At 35.9% G+C, this 21,607-nt stretch overlaps 1 protein-coding gene and 1 long non-coding RNA gene across 13 annotated transcripts in view; both read right to left on the reverse strand.

Moving 5' to 3' along the window:
• Window positions 1-21,288, reverse strand: part of YAP1 (Yes1 associated transcriptional regulator) — a 100,439-nt gene extending 79,151 nt beyond the window's left edge. For 11 of the 12 annotated variants that reach the window (XM_036221928.1, XM_036221926.1, XM_036221927.1 and 8 more), the window contains exons 1-2: window positions 20,661-21,126; window positions 17,508-17,758 (exon numbers count right to left, since the gene is read on the reverse strand). In XM_036221928.1, the coding sequence (XP_036077821.1) occupies window positions 17,508-17,758; window positions 20,661-20,981 (572 nt within the window). In that variant the 5' untranslated portion in view covers window positions 20,982-21,126. Of the gene's footprint in view, window positions 1-17,507; window positions 17,759-20,660 lie in introns of all 12 variants that reach the window. The other variant, XM_016133997.2, reaches the window with a different exon arrangement.
• Window positions 832-17,475, reverse strand: LOC118603023. The gene is made up of 2 exons (XR_004951119.1): window positions 2,538-17,475; window positions 832-962 (listed from the first exon to the last, which is right to left on the reverse strand). It is a non-coding gene; the product is annotated as an uncharacterized LOC118603023 (long non-coding RNA).
• Window positions 21,289-21,607: the final 319 nt, after the last annotated feature.

A 21,607-nucleotide genomic window follows, 5' to 3' on the forward strand; every position in this document is an offset into this window, starting at 1 on the left:
CTTCTACCACACACCTACCAAACTGCACATTTGCTTATTCTTCTTTATATGTCTTTATGATGAAGGCCATTTTTTCTTAATCAGGTACTATGAAAAAAATCATTCTTACTGCTTAAACATTCCTACAAGTAGAAAATCCTAACTAGGACAGTTCTATTAAGGAAGTTATGAGTGAGTGTCGACTTCAATTTGCTACTGTTTTCATAGTTATCATATAAAAGCAGAGCGACATGAGGCTAAATGAAATCCTTATTAAATTCTAATCCAATGTTAAGTACTAACACGTAATTTGTTCAACTAAAATGCTGTTTTTCAGATAAAGTAAGATGTCTATGTAAACTTTTTCTCCTTAGTGCCTACACCATGTGACCTGCTCTGAGCAATAAACTAGGCCAGGTAATAAAGGACAACATTTATACGATCCTTTACAGTTTATGTAGTACTCTCACAAATATATATAAAATAATAAAGAGAACTTAAATCAGCATCAGTTGGAGAGGAGAGGAAATGCTGGCTAAACTTTCAAATCTATAAAATGAGGAACCACTCGTCTCATAGCTTGATACATGTGTTTAATAGTTTAGAGTATATAATAATTATATGTTGGACCTGAAAAGTGTTTATAATTCATTCAACAACGATTTGATAAGTGGATATACACATCAAATCACTCATAAAGCTTTTGAACGAGCAGGTAATTCATCCTTACTGGCATCATTTCTTTTAAGGAACAGGGTAAAGAAATTAAAGCATCCTAATTTAATTCAACAAATGTTTATCATCGAAATGAGTATGCAATATTGACTATAAGAAATAGAGTACAGATTTAACTCAGTCTATAAAAAAATCTTTATTGATCATAAAGAGATAGCCATAGATTTAATAGAAATAGCTGGTGCTCTGGAATGACACAGGCCCGGATGGGTGTAAGTTACTTCACCTCTTCAAGGCAGACCCTCAATCTATAAAATACACATAACATTTACAATTTTAAGACTATGAAGATTAAATGAAACAAGGCATGATAAATATTTACACAGCAAGTTTTATAACAGTTACTCTAACTTTAAAACATTAATATCAAATGTAGTACATAAAACAAATTTTACATACTCAAAAGAAAGTTCAAATGTTTTTCTTTGGGCCTAAACTAAATATAAACATAAATCATTACCCTACTCACAAAGTATTAAATTCTTCCATACATGGAATGATAAAATAAACAATCATTCGGCAATTTGCATTACTGGCTACAATGGGTTAAAAGATTTCCAAGTTGTATTTGACAATCAAAACAGTTCAAAATTAAAACTATAAAGAAGAAGTTCCAAAAGATATAGAAAGTGTCTGGGACTGCTATGCTGCTGCTCTAACAACAATGAACAGCTATTCTCTGGAAAGGCTATAAAAAGCCTTTTTAGGCTCTCAGGGATGGTGACTGCCTCTCAGTTTTTGTGCTAACAGAACACATGAATGAGAAAGAGCTGGCAGTTTAAATATCGAATTGCTTTTTCTAATATCTTTTTTACAGTTCATTAGATAATAAACAATTTGTGATGGCAATATTTTCTCAAACAGAACGAATAGTTCTTAAAACCAGTTTGCATTCTTACCAAAACTATATCCCTAAATCAATCCGTTTCTTTATCTAGAAAGGTCAACCCTTTCTTTTCTAACTCTTTTAGCCCTAAATATTAATTCTATTTTAATTTCTATCTAAATCCCTTAACATCACTGTTAGAGCTTCTTTATCTTTCATTCTCTTCCAGGTTGGTCATGATCAGAAAAATCCCTCCTCTAAAATATCCCTCCTACTGCCAACATTATTGTTTTTGTTTAATGGTAATATTTCTGTATTAAATTTAGTATACTTTACACTAAATTCAAAATATTATAAATACAACATCACCTCAGAAAATACCTAAGTTGATATTTATGTATAGACTTGGGAATCCACATGAATTTTTTCATTGATTTTCACAGCATTTTAGGGGTGGAGAAGTTCTCAGAAATCATATATTTCAATCCACTGATTTTACAGATGAGGAAATCAAGGGTCCTGAAATTAAGTGAGTAAATCAGCCAGCAAGCCAGCCAGATTATTAAGCATTTACTATATGCCAGACACTATGCTAAGTGCTTAAGACATAAAGATGAACAGAATGGGCCTTGCAACATGCAGTAAGGGAGATAAGCCATCAGGCAACAAAAATTCAAATAAGAGAATTTTTTTTTTACCAGACATAGGATTTTACTAAAATCACATATTGTCAAGTTACAAAGCCATTCACAAAAAAGCAAAGTCAACAAAAGGATTCACTATAGGATAAAATCCTATTCTATCTAATCCTTCCCATCTGTCCTCTGAATACAACTAAAGACCAAACTTCTCCACAAACTTCTCCAAAAACTCTAACGCGGCAATCAATCTCTTCTTTTTCTGGGTTACTAACTATGACTACTTTGTACATAGGGCTTACTGCATTATTTAACAATCAACAAGATATTTTCTCACACCATTTCTAAATTTCACACACCTTGCTGAGGACAGGGATCATATGCTCTTAAATCCTTATATTCTCTGTAGCTCTGAGTATGATGCTGAAGCTTTCTGAAGACACCCAAAGAGATAAAAATAACTCAGTGTTTCTGAGATGACTTAGAAAATGTGTAAAAGCAATTCTTAGCACTTTTTGGTGAGCAGTTAATATGTGCTGGCATTATATACAAGGTGCGGGAAATATAGTACAACAAATCTGTAGTGAAAACATTTCTACAACACAGGTTCACGAGAAGACAGAAGAATAGACTCTAAGGCTGATTTGGGACTAGGAAAAATCTGGGAAGACACTCTAAGCTAATTAATTTATGAGAGCTGAATCGTGAAGGAATCTGTATTTCATTTAAATAGTTCCTGGAAAGAGGGTGGGTAAGGAAATCCAAAAAGCAGTTTCCAAAAGCTATTATTTAGCTAAATACTACAGAAATGTCCTAGATCTCAATCCAGGTCACATCAGTAGGAAATTTCTCTCTATTATAACTGCCATGGTTAAGAAAACTCACTATTTCTCTTAATCTGTAAATCTCTAGAGGATTATTCAGGGATTAGGTTGCCATTTTTAAAAGGTCTAATAATTTGGGGGGCATCCTATAATGCTACTAATCTTTTTGCTTTTAGTCTATGTTGTTGACTACTTTGGGTTGTTGCGGGGGGGGGCAGAGAGTTACAGAGACATAGTAAATTAGGAAATATTTATCTCTTATATTATCCATGACTAGAAAACTATTTAAAATATCCTACATTATTACAGTTACGAATGTCAACATTTTAAAATAATTTGAGTTAAAAAATTTTAATTCTTGTAACCTAATTCCTGATTTTATCGATTGATGCTTTCCTAAAATTAAATTTATATGTATAGCTAAAATCATTTTTCTCAGTCTTTTAAAAAATCTCCTGAAACTGAATTCAGAACAATGAAGAAATATGTTTTTTTTTTTTTTAAATAAGACAAAGAAAATTCCATGGAACAATGTGATTTTTTTAAGACATCGGACTAAAATATAGAAAAGCTTTAAACTTTTAAAAGTTTGACACCAAAGTTTTAAAAGTTTGACACCAAAGAGTTGAAAGGCTGCAAATCGACATATTAGAAGAGTCCTGTTTAAGATTAAACCATTACTAGTAATTTTATCCTGAGCAGATTGAAGCTCATTAGTTTTCACTTCATCATATGCTATTTTCAAACACAAATGAGGCCGTTTTATTTTCTATCACTATTAAAAAAAAAAAAACTCTATAGGGAAATAAATGATGCTTTTGTAGATAGACGACAAAGTTATCTAAAATCCGAAAATCGAACTTCTCTCAAACATAGACTGCAGGTCTAAAGGATGTATACATTAAGTTGGAATCCCTTTGACAGACAACTCCCAACATCTGTTTTTATGAGCTTAAGCAAAACTGATGGACAAGATCTACATTTGATAAGATAACCTGATTTTAACTAATTAAAAAGTATTGGGGTTTGGAGGACCTTATTTTTGAGTGCTGAACTATTTCCTGAAAACTCAAATACAAGCTTATATCCTATAACCGCTTAATAATCTAAGTGGGTTTTACAATACTTGAAACTCTCCTGACTCTTTAAAAGGTAAGCAAATGACAATAACTGAAGAGGGCAAACTTTGCACAGCAGTAGTTCTGAACTCTTACTCTACACAGGCTGCAGGGTGGGGGCCTCACTGACTGCTGGCATGTAATCACTGACTTGCTCAGCAACTTTGCTGTAATGGCTTCAAATTGCAGGCCTGAGGAAATGCTCCATAAATAGCTGCTCTTTTTTTCTTGTGAAGTCTCTTCATAGACCCAATACAACTCCACTACCAAAAATGGAGGAGTCACTACAGACCTTAAAAAAAAAAAAAAAAAAAAAAGCCAAGAGAACAACTAGGGATGTCCTGCTAACCATGTAATTCATATTGGGAGTATGAATCACAGTGCTGAAACCTAATTCCCTGTTTAAGTTTCAACTTTTTAGGTTGACATAAACATAAAATACAATGATTTAAATCATTTTTTTAGAATCATTCAAGTTCATAAAGAGGAAAAAGAAATGTTGTTTTTATAGGTCTTTAGAAAAAGAGATATATGCTTAGTTTTGAAACTAAATGTTTGAGTGTCTTCATTAAATCCCAGTGAAGCAGTGATCCTCAAATGTTCATTCATAAGCAACCTGGAAACCTAGACACTTGTGATGTGCTGACAGAAGACACTTTTGGGCAGCAGGAACAACATAAATACAGGCATTCTAAAGTCATCGTGAACTACCAAGGCATTACTAATGGTTATGTATATTTACACATATACATGTGTATAACTTGATAATTCAGATAATTTACTAGTCTCTAAATTAAAAGAAATTCAATGAATAGCCAAGTAATAAAGTGAAATCTTTTAACAATAACAATACAGATTTTTCTCAACTTAATTGAAGTCGGGTAGGAAAAGGAAGCAGCAATGTAATAAAATCGAACACAAGTAGATGCCAGGGAATCTGAGTTCCAATTCTGCTACCATTTTCCATGTAAATTCATGCCTAAATTAATCTGAAGATAAGTAACTTAAAATGAGACAGTTTGGTGGTAAAATATCAGGGTCAAGTTCAGAGGATAATTACAATTAGATGTCAATTATAATTCATGGTCTTGAACATAAATGCTAAATTATAACCAAAAAGCCCATATTCTGTCTAACCTACTGAATGGTTTAAAAATTACTAGCCTGATTTGATGGCCTCAAGAAGAAACACCTATCGACTTATATTACATTATTCATATACAAAAAAGATTTTACTTCTTAACAGTATAAACTGTCTTTCAGTGACATTATGTTCTGCCCTGAATTTTTTAGGCTCCAGATGATAATTCATCTATCTTGAACATTATTTTTAAAAACTTTCCATTTAAGTGTGATAGACTGAAAAACATCCATTTATGAATAAAAAACATGGCCACAATATTTTGCAACTCCTCCTATCAAGAGGCAGAGTCTACTTCCCAACCCCTTGAATCTGGGCTGACCCTGTTACTTAGACCAATAGAATATAGTAGAAGTGACATTATATAAGAGCCTCAAGAAGCTTTGCAGCTTCTGCATTTCATCCTTTTAGAAGGCTCCCACCAACATGTAAGGAAACCTCAGTGCATATACAAGAGGTCATGGGAGGGAGCACACAACAAGAAACAAGAGGCAGCCACCTACAAGTCAAGAGACAAGCTTCAGAATGAAACCTACAGCTTGCTGGCACCTTGATTTTGGACATCTCAGCCTCCACAATTGTGAGAAATACTGGGTGGTTCTTCAAGCTACCCAGTTTATGGTTTGTTATGGCAGCCCAGTTTACTAAGACAACCAGTAACAACAGTAAATGACCTCCATGTGTCTTACTAAAAAACAGAGCTGAAATCTTAGCCTAATATGTTGCTGTTGATTATATTCATGTCTTAATTACTAGCATTCCTGAAACTCCTAACTTCCTTCCAAAACCATATTAAACTTTGAGTTTAAGTGAAGAATTCTGACTGCTCTGTGTACTGTAAAAGTTTTATTAATAATTTAAAATCCTATAGTATTTTAAAAGACAAAATTTAGTTTTCACTGTAGCTTAGTGAAAACTAAAGAATGGTGATAGGCAGATTATTAGATTTGCTTTACGATTTATTTTAATAAAGTTGACTAATAAACATCTAAATATTTATCTGATTTTTTTAAATGTAAAATGCACTAAACCACCTGACTCTGCTTATCTAAAAAATTCTTAAGCTTAATTTAAAATAACTCTTTATCTCTCTGAAAGAAAATGTCATCAGCAGTTTTCCTATGCAACTTTAAAAATTAAAAACCTGTAACTTTTACACCATATTTTACTATTAATTCAATTCGTGCAGTGATAATAGCTAAAACAGATATAATCAATGTATGAAGAGTTTATATTCACTTTGCATAATTCTAATAAAGTTTACTTGGTAAACAGACATTAAGCTAAATTTAAACAGTATCAGAAAAATGAAAACAGTCCTTTTCCATTAGCATTTTCTGACAAATGGTGTCAAAAAGCAGGAAAAAAAAATCTTAAATAGGCTGTAACATCAAAATCAAGTTTTAAAATGCATAAAGGATACAATTGTATTTGACAATGTGCCTGTAACGGATGGTCCTCATTTATGAAACATTATTTTTTTTTTCAAGCAGTGAATAAAACCAAGCCATTTAATGGCTTTTCAAGGGTTTTATTATTAGAAATGTTTTAAATTTTTTTTAATGCCATAAATCAGAGGGCAGAGTAAACTACAATTAACAGCTTCATTTTGATAAAGGGAAGAATCTTTTAAGATATAACTATCATTCCAGGTGGGAAGATAAATCTCTTTGCCTGTTACTAGAAAAACCTTTTGCAGCTCAGTCTTTGACGCCCCACTTTCTCTACACCCACATTCAAGGAGCCAAATATGATTATGGCATAACTTGAGTACAGTCTCTTCAAGATTCAACTGCCACCATCTCATTACTTCTCCCCTGAACTCACAGTAGTCTCCTCATGGGTACCACTTTTACAACAGAATTTTATGTCTTATTTATTTAATTCTAAAGCAGTCAAATCTTCCCTGTCCATGGAACAGACTTGTCATTCCCTAAAGTAGAACTACTATTCATTTATATCCAGAAAACAAATATGTCTTCTAAAAATAGTTCTAGTCATTTAAGAATAACCTCAAACTTGCAAAAATAACTTTAGAATATACAAGGTAAATTCTCCAGCATCTTTTTAGCACAAAGTTGCATAGCAATAATTATGTAAGGACTACAGGCATTAATCAGGGTGATTATCAACCAAGAGACTCTGAAGTAAATGAGCAGTCTAAGGGATGTCGTCTGCCAATAAATACGTCAAGAACTACATACATAATGCTGAACAAAGATGATAAAATCTGTCTTTATTGAATTTATAGTTAGTTAGCTTCAACAGGTTCTTCAATGAGAGTGAGTTTGCAATGAAAAAGCAAACAAGATGACTTACAATCAATCGAGTCTTGAGATCATCCAGTCCACCAAGACTAAACAATTATTAATTTTGTCCCAACACCAGAGTGGGACCCAGCGAATCTTTAAAACTATGCCTGCTACATAAAACCACTAGGTAGATGTTTATGAAATCAAGAGACCACTAAGCACACATGGTGAATTCAAAGAAAATAACCAAGAACAGCAGAGAGAAACTAGAACCACACCAACACAAACGTTCTAACACACATCATCCACAACAAAGTGTGTCTTTTTTGAGAAAAATCACTCTGTGTTTGAAGGAGGAGAGGCAGTCAGGCCACTGGCAGATAAGCTGTGCAAATTCTTATCTGTAGTACGATGAGCACTAACTGAAAACTTAAGACTAGACAGGTACACAAAAGGCATGCTCTGTCTTCAAATACAGAGGACAATGATATTAATTTTATATATCATTGTCTGGAAACTGATTATTTTGTCACCTATAAGGAGATTTTTATACCAGTTCTAACAGGAAAGTCTGTACACCCTCCAGCTGGGAGGGGTTAAAAGTGATCCTATTACATCATCTGGAGCCCATCCAAACTACACAATTTCTGAAACATAACCTATATCAGTCTGAACATGTGTAGAAGAAAAACAGAAACATCTGTATTTTGGCCAACTCTTCCTGAGAGTTTTTTTTTTTTTTTAATCTTAAAAAAAACTTGGTAAATTTTAACTATGGCCCTATCACTGGTTAGGATTAGTTCCAGGCAGGGTCTCAGAAATCTCCATTTATTTATTTAGCTCATTTCTAACTTCAGCAATTACCTATGTTAACACACATCCTTATTTACATATTTAACTAAGATATAGTGATTCTGTTCTATTCCTCCACACCATTCAACATTTTAATATCTCCTACAACCCAGAAATACCCATATTTTTGGTATTGATTAACACTTCACTGATGGCTAGGGTGCTATAGTCTGACTTTGTATTGGTCACTTAACATTTTATGCAGTTTTAAAAAAATTTGCTTCCTTATTTTCCACAAAAGATTTCCACACAACTGCTTTTTACCTAATCAAGGCAGAGACTGATGAAAAGTGAGTCTGGAGAAATTTAACTTGAGATCAAAAACTACAAAGGGTCCTCATACACCTCGGTTACCATTTCTGGGTGAATGTATTTTAACCTAAACCCAGTTTTCAAGAAATTCTAAGTATATCTCCGTGGTTAGTTTACAGGTAAAGAAAATATTCTCCCTATATTAATATTACCCTATGACATCTACAATAGTCTATTGAAGGCTGAACGCAAGCTACTTTCCTGAGCTATCTATTAAAAGAACACTTGCCTGGGAAACAACAACCTAGACTAAAATAAAACCAAGTTATATACCTCTGGGGGTTAACCTATAAAAGTAAACCAATAATTATTTAATCAATTTAGATATGCATAAATACCTTCCTATCCTACAACCACCTATATTGATGAAAACTAGGCAAAAGGAAGAAATATAGGAATGCAGATATATATGCTAACTTCATAAGGCTATTTTACTTTAAAACCCTACTTTTTAAAGCTTTGTGTATACTACACAAAGTACTTGAAAATGGCATGAAGAAATAATTATCTCCATTATCATATATAAGAATAGGAATTAAGTCTTCAGACTCTCTGCTTCTTCACAGTACTTCAGAATCCAAATCCTCTGAACAAAATCTGTGTACTGCCCAATAACAACCAATCTGCTGTCAAAGTATACAGTTCCCTCTTTAAGAAAATCTAAAACATGAAGATGTAAACTATCAAAACTGACACTAAATGAGACAAATTTAATTGAATTAATCATTTGCCTGATAAAAGCACTTAGTTAAAAAATGATCTTGTAATATTTAAGTCAAATCTTATGAAACTGCCTAGTTACTGTTTTAGGCTTAGAAAACTGAAACTTTAAATGTGGTCAATCTAATAGTAACAAATTGAATTCACAAAAATTTAGCCTATGTATAACTTTTAAAAAACCTATTGCGCACTCCCCTCCCTGGCCCAAGCAGGTGATGGGACATTTTATATTCCAAATAAATGGAGCCAGAGGCTCTGGATTTGGATACCTGGCACAGCCAAAAGCAGGGATGAAGCCCCACACCTGTTCAGCCCTAAAACACCAGCAACCAGTCTTAACTATCACCACCAATGCTCTCTAGAAAGAACACTGCAGATTTTTATCTGGAGAAACTGGCTACTATAAGAAGCCAAGTAAGACACTAACATTTAGGGCACTCCAAAACCTCAGGGCTTGGTTGGTCCCTGTTATATGAAGCCCACTTAAGACACTGAAAGTAGCAGAAAAAAATTTAAGGACACACCTTCTGTAACATCCTCACAGAAAAATACTTTATTACTACATACATAAGATAAGAACAGCATGCTATTAAAAACAACAAAGGAACAATGAGCTCAGAAGAGAATCCCTGGAAATTAAGAAAGATAAATAGCTTTTTGAAAACAAAATAAAAAAAATCAACTGAAAAATTAAAAGCTAAAATTGAAGAAATCTCCAAGAAAGCATAAAAGGCTAAATGAAGGAAAATAGAGGGTAAAGACAAGAACATTAAGAAGTTATTCTGATAGCCAATTCCAGAAAAAGAGAACAGATACAACAGATTGAAAGAAATTATCCAGAACTAATAAAAGAAATCCTTCCCAGGACAGGACAGTTTAGAACAACTATATTGCAAAACTTTAAAGACTACCATTCACTTCAAGACTGAATTTCCAAACAATGCAATCTTCACGATGAATAAAAAAAAGGGCAAATACCAAGGCACACCATGAAATTTAAGACCACCCTCCCTCAGAAGAAAAAAAAAATACTATAATCCCCAAGGGAAGCAAACTGTGTTTAACTACTCAATAAGAAATGAGAGGTTAGAATAAAATGATGCATTGCTTTCAGGACTCCAAGGGAAAATAACTAAACCTTCAATTCTACAACCAAACTGCCCATCAAATGTTAACAGATAAAGATATTTTTAGCTATGAAAGATCTCAATGCAGTTACCTACTATGTAGCTTTAGCTTTTTTTTCCCCCCCAGCAAATTCCTGTAGGATGAACTAACTCTAAAGGTGAGCAAATTAAGAAAAAGAAGTAAGTAGGGTATCCAACCAAGTGTGATGCAGGGACCTGCCAGGATGAGAACAAGTCCCAGTTTGACACTGTGAAGCAAATAGAGAGCAACCAGTTTAGCCCCGAGCAGGAAGACAAAGGATTCAGAGATGTCTCTAATGGGGCAAAAATGCAACAGAAGTACAAATGAAAAACAAAGCGATTAACAATTCCAAGAAAATTTCAAAGACCATCGGAAAATTATACTACAGTACACAGCTCAGCTGCAGGCAAACCCTACAGAGTCATAACAATGTAAAAATACTTAACAAAAGTTAACAGTAATTATATTGGAAGGATTAAAAAAAGGAGAGTTTTAGGATATGCAGAATACTTAAGAAATAGCAGTATAGCCTATTTTTTATAAATATGGAATTTTTTTAAGTACCAGCAGGAAAATATTTCAAAGGAGTTAGAAGTGTTTGCCTCTGGAGAATGTAAGGCAAAGATAAAGAAAAGTGCTCTTTTTCTTTACAAACCTCATAGTACTATGGGGCATTCTAAAATTATGTATATGTTACTCTCTTAAAACTTAAATTTCAAAACGAAATTTACATATGAGGCAACGAAAATAAGTATCTTCAAACCACTCTCCTTGGCAGAATCTAAGTGTTTCCTCTCCTTTCTCCATTCCTAAATTTTCCAATTATGTTTAATAAACATTTGTTACTTTTATAATAATAATATAAAAAAACACACCTTATTAAAAAGCCATGAAATCTGATACATGGAGGAGAAAGAAGAGGGAGGATAATTTCGTAAAAGAAAAATAAGAGAATCTTACATTGAAAAAAAATCCACATTTTACCCCCGTCTCCTAGGAACTAAACCATGGGGTTTAGTTCCTTCCCAAACGCCTGCTCCATATTATAGTCACTTTAGAATGTGAGAAGTTAAATTTCAGCTTTGTACTTCATTCAATTTTGTAAGACCACATAGTAGCACTCTGAAGTAAAGTTCTCTTTACTCTAAACATCAAATCAAATAGTTTATAGTAAGTTTTTCATGCATGTATCAAAAAGTACATCCCTCTAAACATACTTGATGGTCAAAGAAACACCTTATCTTAAAAACAAAAAACCTCCTCACTTAAAGCAAGCAATGGCAAAAGGAAGGAAAGCTTTTAACAAAATGTACCCTCACTATCCCCTAATCAGTACCCAGTTGAACATTTAAGTTTAATGACTAACACTATCCAGTGAAGAGATAGAGTACCACACTAAGTATATAGATAAGTAATAGTGCTAGGCACAAATAAAGCCTTGTAAATATTTGGTGGAAGAAAATAGCAGAATTTTAATTGATACCCCCACTTGCATTATTCTGTTGATTTGCAACATTATTCAGAGAAACAGCTTATCATTTGATGTATTAAAGATTATGATTCTTCTCATTCTTGCTAAGGGCCAAATAAGAATTCAATTGACAACTTTTTCTTGTCTAAAATATTAAAGGGAAGAAGAAAAAAAAAAGATCATGGTGATTTATACCAAACTTTTTTGTTTGCTTTTAAAGGGGTCAGGCCCTAGGCAAATAGAAATGCTTCTTCAGTGGCAGTACTTGTTTCCAGGACACTTGGTGCTATAGTACTTGAGTAACCAGAACCATGAAGCAATTCTTCTTCATAAAAATAGCAATGCCCCTTTCATGGCTTGAAGTTCTGATTAATCCTAGAATCAGAAGACCTTTTTGTAAGAACGCCATCACTTAGTAACCATAGTTATAGAATCACACAGCTCTTTAAGACCTCCCTTTATACAGTGCTACTCAACTATTATTAAACGTTCAAGCCATAATTAATGGTTAAATTGTGCTATTACTGAAGGTAGCAAATTAAGTTTGAATAATCTCAAGTCTTAACAACTGATTTTTAAAATGACTTCACTTTGATTTGCCCTAAGCCTAAGCTTCACTATATATATTGACAGCTAAAAAGTTAGATTGAGTTTACTTCTTCCCAAAAGCCTTCAGGTAAAAGGCAATTCAGAGTTATGCTAGAATTACTTCAGAATACTAATCTGCATTATTTTTTCTAACTACTACTTTTCTAAAGTAAAATATATTTCTTTACATTACTATTGAGGACTGATCTTAGGATATCAAAAACATTATTTTTAAAAGTTTAAATTATTCAAATACTACCTAGGTTTTTTTCTTAACAGTTAACTTGCAGCTTTTGGGGAGGAATATTTTTTGAATGTTTTTAAAGAGTGTTAGTTTTTATAGCCTACCACCTGATAGCCCATTGAGTTTGTTGCATTTATACATCTAGTTTAACTAAACATCTTTCTTACTTCACACTAAAAATACTCATTATTTTCCCCAGTAAATAAATTAATCTTTGTGTTCTATTTACTCTGTCACATCCCCTATCTTCCAACTGTTTCTCTTCTGCCACTGTATTCAACAGTTCTTTCAGAGTTTTTCTGCCTAAATCATTGTGGCATTTCGGGCCATTCTTCCCTGGGATGCCCACCCACTGAGCAGAAGCAAGCATTTTTTTCTGAGAGCTGAGGGCATACTTTCATCTTCTCTCTCCACTCAGCTTCAATAGCAACACAAACAGGCAGAGACTGGCCTTTCCCTCAGATAGGAAAATACTTTGATTGCAATCTGAATTGTTTTTTTGCATCTTAATCAACATTTAATGGCAATATTACAAGCTTTTCACTTTTAAAGGGAATTCATTTGAGTTATACTTGACATAGCCCAACAGCAAACAACAACAACAACAACAAAAAAAACAAAAAAAGAATTGCCTTATTCTTTATGAAACTTTTAAAAACACCTATCTTTATTGTGATGACAGTACACGTGTATGTGTTTATTCTTCTACAGGGCAAGTGTTTCTGAGAGGTACAGATCAAACTATAACAAGAAATAGTTTAATTCATCTCTCTTAATTGATACATTTTTAAGGTGGCTTTAGGGCAGTGAAACAGTAACTTCTAAAATAGCAATATGTAGCAAAAAAGAATCAAACCATTTATAGTAATCAATAATATCTGCGAGGCAAGTTCATTTAATGTTGGAAAATTGGCTAAGTTATTTGTGCAATGCTGAAAATACCCTTTTAAACTGTGGATCAAGATACTCAATTGAACTTTTAATTAGCTCATAGTCACAAGAAACTTTGAATCTTCAAGGTTTAAAAACACTGTGATCAGTTATTATTCACAAAGTGATAAATACTAAAAATAAAATGATCTTTTAAAAATTAGAACATTATTAAAACAATGTAAATCTATAAACCTTTAAAATCACTGAATTAGATTTCTTAAAGTATAACGTCCTATGTAGCACATTATATACAAGAAGTTTTTTGTACATGGTAACAGTTACAAGGTATCAGATTCAATAAAATAAATCTGAGAAAACCACTCCTTGTAACCAGACATATTATAGAATACTAATTCAGGAAGTTATTCAGCAGCTTATAAAGAAATAGGAAGTTGTTGACCAACTACTTGAAGAACTATTTCCTGTAGGAAAACTATACGACAGCTGAAGATGGCAATAATTTTAAGAATAAAAAGAAAGGATTTTTTAAAAATAAAAGCTCAGTATACAGTGTTGAAGAACTTAGTTTTGAGCAATAAATAAATAGAACCGATATTATACATTATGTACAGACTAAGCTTTTCTTACATATTTCAAAATTAATGCCAGAGCTTGAATGTGTGTTGATAAATGTAATGAGTACCATCATTCCACCTTATCACTTGCCAAGCTAAAGGCACTAATCTTCTCCAGAAGATCTCACTGACCTAAGGAAGGGTTTTAAAAATACCAATGATTGCCTATCTATAATCCTTCGGTACTCATGCTGCCTTGAAACTAGAAGATGGGCCAACTGACTTCAAAAAATCATTCACCTATAGTCACAAGGTAACAATTAGTTGTTTCCAAAGTTAACAAGTTTTCAATCGAATTACATCACATTGCATGTTTGGACCATTTATGGTTAGATTTCTCCATGCCAAGTATAAATCTCAATAAATTATGTAGTTTGTAACTTTAAAGTTCCAACAAGTATCTAAAAAGATGTTTAGTAAGATATAATTTTTCACTGTTGAAATGAGGGTAAAGTATGTAACTAGTTCGAATTTTCATTATACATCTAGATGGCAACAAAAATCTTTAGACACAAGAGGAAAATATTTAATGGTTGATTGTGAGAGTCTGACTTTAAAACATCAAAACTAGGATAAAAATGAACTTTTGATAATAGTAACTTGGCTCCAAAAGCTTCATTCATCATCTTTGACTCATAGTCAAGGGCAGGTATTAATCATTTACCTTTGCAGTACACACAAAAAAATTGTTTATGACAACTGATACAGCCCATAATGTCATGGAAGCAGCTAAGAACTGCATGTGAACTAATCTTTTGAAAACTTTTCTCTAAATCGTGTATTGTTCACAAAGTGGATACTCTTTAGAAGAACAGAAGAATAGTACCCATCTTCCACATCCAATGCTTAGGGGCCCTCTGTACAATTCTAGACAGGTACCAACTAATTCATGATTTTGCCTACTTTATTGACCAAGATGTCTCTCTTAGGGAAAACACCTTTCTATCACTGAAAGGTTTGATACAAGAAAGTTATTTTATGGAGTCAAAAATCTTCATGTTTCTTATATAATAAGCCTTATTTTATTTCTGCACAAAAGTCCCTTAAAAATGCTTTTTTAAAAATTTATTTTAAAAAACTTAAGTATAATTGACATACAACACATTAGTTTCATGTGTACAACATGATTCAGCATTTACATATATTGCAAAATGCTCACCACAGCAAGTCTAGTTAAGACCTATCACATATATATATATTTTTTCTTGTCATGAGAACTTTTAAGATTTACTGTTTTAGCAACTTTCAAAAAAACAATTCAAAAATCTTGAAGAACAAACATGTTTGTCTTTTTTTCCTACTTTTTTTCCCCACTTTTTTCTTTTTTAGGTAAGCTTCTCAACACTGCAATCATACCCATATGGCATAATTTCCATATCATTTTGATCTGGTTTACCTTCTCTTGTGGGCTCACCTAAGCAGGGTGTTTGGAGTGGTGTAGTGTGTCTGTGTAATACACCCTTTATTAATCCATCTTTATCAATATCTTTAAGAAAAACACTTCTCAAAGAACCACCATTGGAAACTTTAAAAAAGAAGTCATAGAATACTTCAGCTGAAAACAAAAATATCATTCAAAATGAAAACTTAGGCAAATGACACCTATTATAAGGTATAAATACTAAGAAGAACATAAATGTTGCTTTTTAACCTTATACTTTTAGCTACAGAATCAACCAAAGAAAGGAGGCAAGCAGGTCATTAAGCTGTTTAAAAATCTCCCCAGGTCAGCATGTGACCCAGCAGGGAGAGGTTCAAAAAAGTACAGCCTTTCTTTTTCCTCCTAACAACCTGGTTTGTTTCCACTCTTTTCCCCTTAAAGATACATCCTCACAGCTAGCAGTTCTTTCAATCATTTACTTTGGATGTCTGCTTGAGAACAAATGATCTTGCTCATGCAGATGAGTTTGCCAGACGTGTGTGTACTTTCCAGTCTCAGGCCTTTTATTGTTCTGGTTGAAATCTGACCCTTTGAAATGGATACCAGGACACCAGAAAACAAATTAAAAGGAAAAAATAATGCAGGAAGGGGGAGCAAAAACTGTAAAACTTTTTCGAGATCTTTTTCCTCTGTTCTCTCCTAAATCTTACATTACAAACAGCCTACCCTGAAAGACAATCAATATAAAACACTAAGACTCACACAAAAAAACAATATCATTAATCGTATATGATCTAATAAATAAATGCTGCATTTGTCTTAGGAGTAGATTGCCAAGACAAATCTCAATTAAAACACAGATTGTTTTTCACTTTATTATTTCAACCTGATTAAGTAGTACTAAATAAGCTACTTTTTAAAAGTATCAATTTCAGTCTATAATAATCACTTTTAGAAAACATTTTGTATACACTTAATCCAAACAAGCATAATAAAAATATTAAGGTCTTATGTATAATTCCAAAGTGAGAGGGGAAAAAATTCTATTTTGATCTTTTTAGCTTTAATGAATTTTACTATTTTGTTAAAGACAAAAAGTCTGATAAAAATAAATCACTCAATGTCCCTGTTTTTGTTTTCCCAGAGAAGAGGGATTATTTTAAAGACCTGCTAGCATGAAAGAAGTTTGCCACTGAGAGACTGTATATGAAACCTGAAAATTCATGTTTCTCTTAACATTTTAGAAAAAAAATCCCCGATAAATCACATCAAATTGCAGTTAGTTTGTCACTTCACAATCTAAAATACTGTAAAATGAGACTTGCAGGAAGTGCTACTTATTTTGTAGTTCTTCTCTACCAATAAAATGTTTATTTAAAAAGATATTAGTACCATCTATATTTCATTTTATAAGACTATGTCAATCCTATAATCCTCACAGTTTGAAATTTCTTATGGTATTTTTTAGTTGTGAGCTAGGCAAATAAATAGGTTTGGTACAAACCCAAAATGAGTATACTCTAATTGCCACAAAAGATTATTAAAAGACTCGAAACAAGAATCAATGAAACTTTCAAAATATTGCCCAAGATAAAGAAAGTATTTAGGTCATACTAAACTGGAAAAAAATAATTATGGAAAATGTAACTGAATTTGACAGAAATATTAAACAAAACATAAAAATGACATTTTATATCTTGATATCACTTTACTGTTTTCCAAAATATATTTTTCTTAAAAAACTATCTCCCACCATTATTTTCACTTACTTTAAGAAGTATCTCTGACCAGAAGACGTCTTTGCCATCTCCCAGCCTGCTGGCAGAGGTACGTCATCAGGTATCTCAAAAGAAGACTGTCGAAGGTGTTGAGCAGTGGGTGTAGCTGCTGGGCCAGAGACTACTCCAGTGGGGGTCAGTGCCCCAGGAGACACCGCTCCCAGCTGGAGGGAAGCTGGAGAGGAATGAGCTCGTACATGCTGTGGAGTCAGGGCTCCTGCAGTGCCTGCATCAGTACTGGCCTATAGGAATATTAAAATAAAATTTTCTTAAAAATTGTTTTTAGAGTCCCCTTAAATTTCCTAAATAGAATTTCACTGCAATAAAATATCTAAGTACTAAAAGCAAATTTCAACATCGAAAATTTGACACAGGGGAATATAGGTTTGCAGATTGAAATTTTAAATGGTTTATGTAATTTCAGCATATACTTTTACAAACATTTGTAATTTTATTGATGAGCAGACCCATCTAAGTGAATTTCTACCTACTACACATTAGATGTGCCTTCTACATGTTTTAGAAGCAAATAGTACAGAATGAATGAAACATCCCTAAAATAAATGCTGAATTTTAAAACCTAATTTCTAAAAGGCCAAGGCAGTATGGTTGCTTTTCCAAGTTCTAAAATATTCCAGGTATAAATACAATCCAAGGAATATAATAGTTATTCATTCTTTTTCTAAAAAACTAGGTGTTAAGTAGTTAATATTTTTTCTAAGTCAAGCCCTAAACACATGACAACTGTCATTTTTTTCTTGTCATGGACAAATGCCACCAATAAAGCAATCATCACAAGTTATACGACTTTAATGAATACAAAAGATTCAGAACTATCCAAATGTTCTTAAAAAGCCACCTAATGAATAAAATGAAAAAAGAAACCATCATGTATTTGTATCTAGATGATAAAGATGTCAACAGCTCAATTACAGTATAACTTAGGAACTTACATACATATGTACCACTGTGTAATAGCAGAAAAAAATCCTGCATTCGAACTCCAAAGATCTGGGTTCCACTCCAAGCTCACTAGTATGACACTTTACAAATATCTTAATCTCTGGGAGTCACAGCTTTCTCATTTGTAAAACACCTTTTTTTGTGATGAAAAAATATGTATATGGATTTATATGTGAATGGATTTATATCCAAGTTTGTGGATAATAGTATCTATGACCCATTTTCATACTACTCATAATTTATAGTTAAATTTGTTTATTAGAATTAGATGTTATCAAAAAGAATTTCCTAGATTCATATAGACAAGAAGAGTCTGGAAGCAATCAGCTGAAGCATTTGTGTCTTCCAGTAATGTACACTTCTGAGTTTCAAATCAGAATAAATTTAAACTAAGAAACTATTAAAAACAAAACTATACCAGACAATGAATAGTAAGAATCTATAAACTGCTATACATTAAGTTCTTGTGCAATTATTTACTAGAAGAAGTACACTTTTCAGTTGCAATTCTTTTGGTTTATAGATGCCACAAAATGGAGAATTCAATCTCCCATGTGTATTATACTTTCAAAACATATTAAGTAACCAAAAGCATGGCTGTGTGGTTCTGCAGGGTGCAATGCTAACACATACAGAGAGTCCAGAAACCCACTTCCAGGGGTAAAAGAGAAAAGTGTATCGGTCTACTTCTTAGCGTTTAGGCAAGCAGATAAATTATTTTTCCTTCCTCCTTCTTATAGCCCAGGTTTTACTCAACAGGTCAAGTGAGTTTTTCCGAGTTCCTAAACCCCTTGGTCTGCGGCAAGAGAACACACAACACGCCGACAAATAGGTGGGGGGAATGGCAGTGGGGGCGATAACTCTTCTTTCCATTCAAGTTACAGCCCGAGCGGGCTAAATACATCGCAGTATTTGGAAAACCAATTAAATTTTGGGCAAAGTTCCTTTGCTGAAACAGCCTGAAGGAAGTTCTTTTTTAAAAAAAGGAAAGAAAGAAAACCTATACTAAACAAATCTACTGGGACCTGATGGAATGTTAACATTTTCATGATAGTTTCACTTCAATGTTGCATCAAGTTGGCAAAATAATCGAATGCTTTGTACGTCAATAGCCATGTTCATATCCTCAATAAGAATTAAAAAAGCAATGGCGAGCCTCGAATTAGTCATCGCTTCCCAAACATCAACTTCTAATCACAGTTGAACTAGGCAGAAATCTGCCTATGAGTCAACCTGCACTGTATTATCAAAGGCTTGTGTTAAAACCAAGGCACCGTAAAGCGCAACTGAGGTCCTGCGCAAGGCTAATTTAAAAGCATTTCAGCAGACTGTAATAGTCTACAGTCGGTAAACCAACACGTGAACCTACTAAGTTTGACAAGAGCGAGCCTGCCAGAGTTCCAAGGCACAAGGGAAGCGCTGGGGTGAAAGCGTTAACTCCATAAACAACTTCCAGGAAAGTCTGGATCCTGTATTCAGAAAGCGCCGGGGCCGCGAAGCATAAATGCGAGAGGTAGAAAGAGCAAGAAACTAAAGGGACTGGTGCAACTCTCACCCCTCGTAAACACTAGAAAAAAGGGGAACAATTATTTGACTCCCCAGGAGGCTGAAGTGCACCGAGAGGCCTCGAAGGAAAGGGGGCTCGGGCTCAACTTCACAAACTCGGCCGCCGCTGGCAACTCACCCACACACGAATGCCAAAGGCCCCCCTCCCCCGCCCGCCCCGCGGCGGCGGCGGCGGCGGCGGCGGGGGGAGCGAAGGTGCTGAGCGCGCGGAGGCGCGCGCATTGTGCAAGCCCACCGCGGCCCGGGCCGACTCTCCCCACCCCCTTCCTTCCTCCCCACCTCCCCCGCCACTCCCGCCAACCTTCCAAAACCCTAGGAAGAAAGAAAGAAAGAAAGAAACAGAAAGAAGGGGGAAAGCGCGCCCCCCGGAGCTGCAACTGCGGAGAGAAACTTGGAAGAGAAAAACAAATCTCGGCCCCGGACTCCGGGAGGAGCGGGGAGCCGATACCCGCGGCCCAGCGGACGCCTCTGGTTTCTGCACTTCTCCGCGAGACCCCTGCCCAGCTACAGCTCCCGGAACCCCCTCTCCCGGCCGGGGCTGGGCACCGCCGCTCCCGAGCGCCCCCGGGCCTGGGGCCAGCCCGACGGGGAAGTGGGCAGAGGCGGCGAGGTTACCTGTCGGGAGTGGGATTTGGGCTCCGGCGGCTTAAAGAAGGAGTCAGGCAGCTTCCGGAGCCTCATGGGCACGGTCTGCGGCACGTTGGCTGTCTTGGGATTCATGACGGCGTTGAAAAGCGCCTCCAGGTCGGTCTCCGAGTCCCCTCGGACGTGCACGATCTGGTGTCCGGCCGGGGGGGCCTGCGACGCCGCCTGGGACCCTGGGGGTGCCGGCTGCCCGGGCCCGGACGGTGGGCCCTGCCCCTGGGGGGGCTGCGCGGGCGGCTGCCCTTGGCCCTGGGGGGCCGGTTGGGGCGGCGGCTGCTGTCCGGGATCCATGGTGTCTGCCTCCCCCGACGCGCACCCCGACCAGGCGGGCGAGGGCTCCGCCCGGGCGCCCCTGCTCGACGGGCCGAGACGGAGAAGCGGCGAGGGCGGCGGGCCGGGCTGCGCTGGGCGGCAGGAGCGGCGCTCTCCTCGCTCTCAGGGCCGGGGGGCTGCGCCGCGGCCCCGCATCCCCCGCCCCGGCGCCTCCGCCCCCGCCCTGCGCCCCGGCTCCACTGGTCTGGCGGCTGCGCCTCGGGAGGGGCTGCGAGAGACCCGGACCTGCGGCGCCTGAGAACTTTTTCTTCCACTCCCTTGACGGATGCCGGACAGCTAGTTGCTTTTTCCCTCCCCTTTTCTCTTTTATTTCCTTTTCTTGTTCCTTCCTTCCTCCCTTTCTTTTCCCCGGCGGCGGCAGCGCCCGACTGAGACAGAAACTCGCCTCAAACGCCAAAACTAAAGTTGAGAGAACCGCCCGCCCGCGTCGCTCGCCGGCTCCGCCTCCTCCCGGCTCTTCCTTCCTCTGCGCGCCCGCCCGCACCGGTTCCGGGCCGGCCGCTGAGGGAAACTTTCCCCTGCAAGTTACTACATTCCTGCAGACTCCGGGCCTCCAACGCCCCTCCCGGCCGCACGTGACCACC

This window comes from Rousettus aegyptiacus, unplaced genomic scaffold (assembly GCF_014176215.1).
Source record: "Rousettus aegyptiacus isolate mRouAeg1 unplaced genomic scaffold, mRouAeg1.p scaffold_m13_p_5, whole genome shotgun sequence".
Classification (NCBI taxonomy): Eukaryota; Metazoa; Chordata; class Mammalia; order Chiroptera; family Pteropodidae; genus Rousettus; species Rousettus aegyptiacus.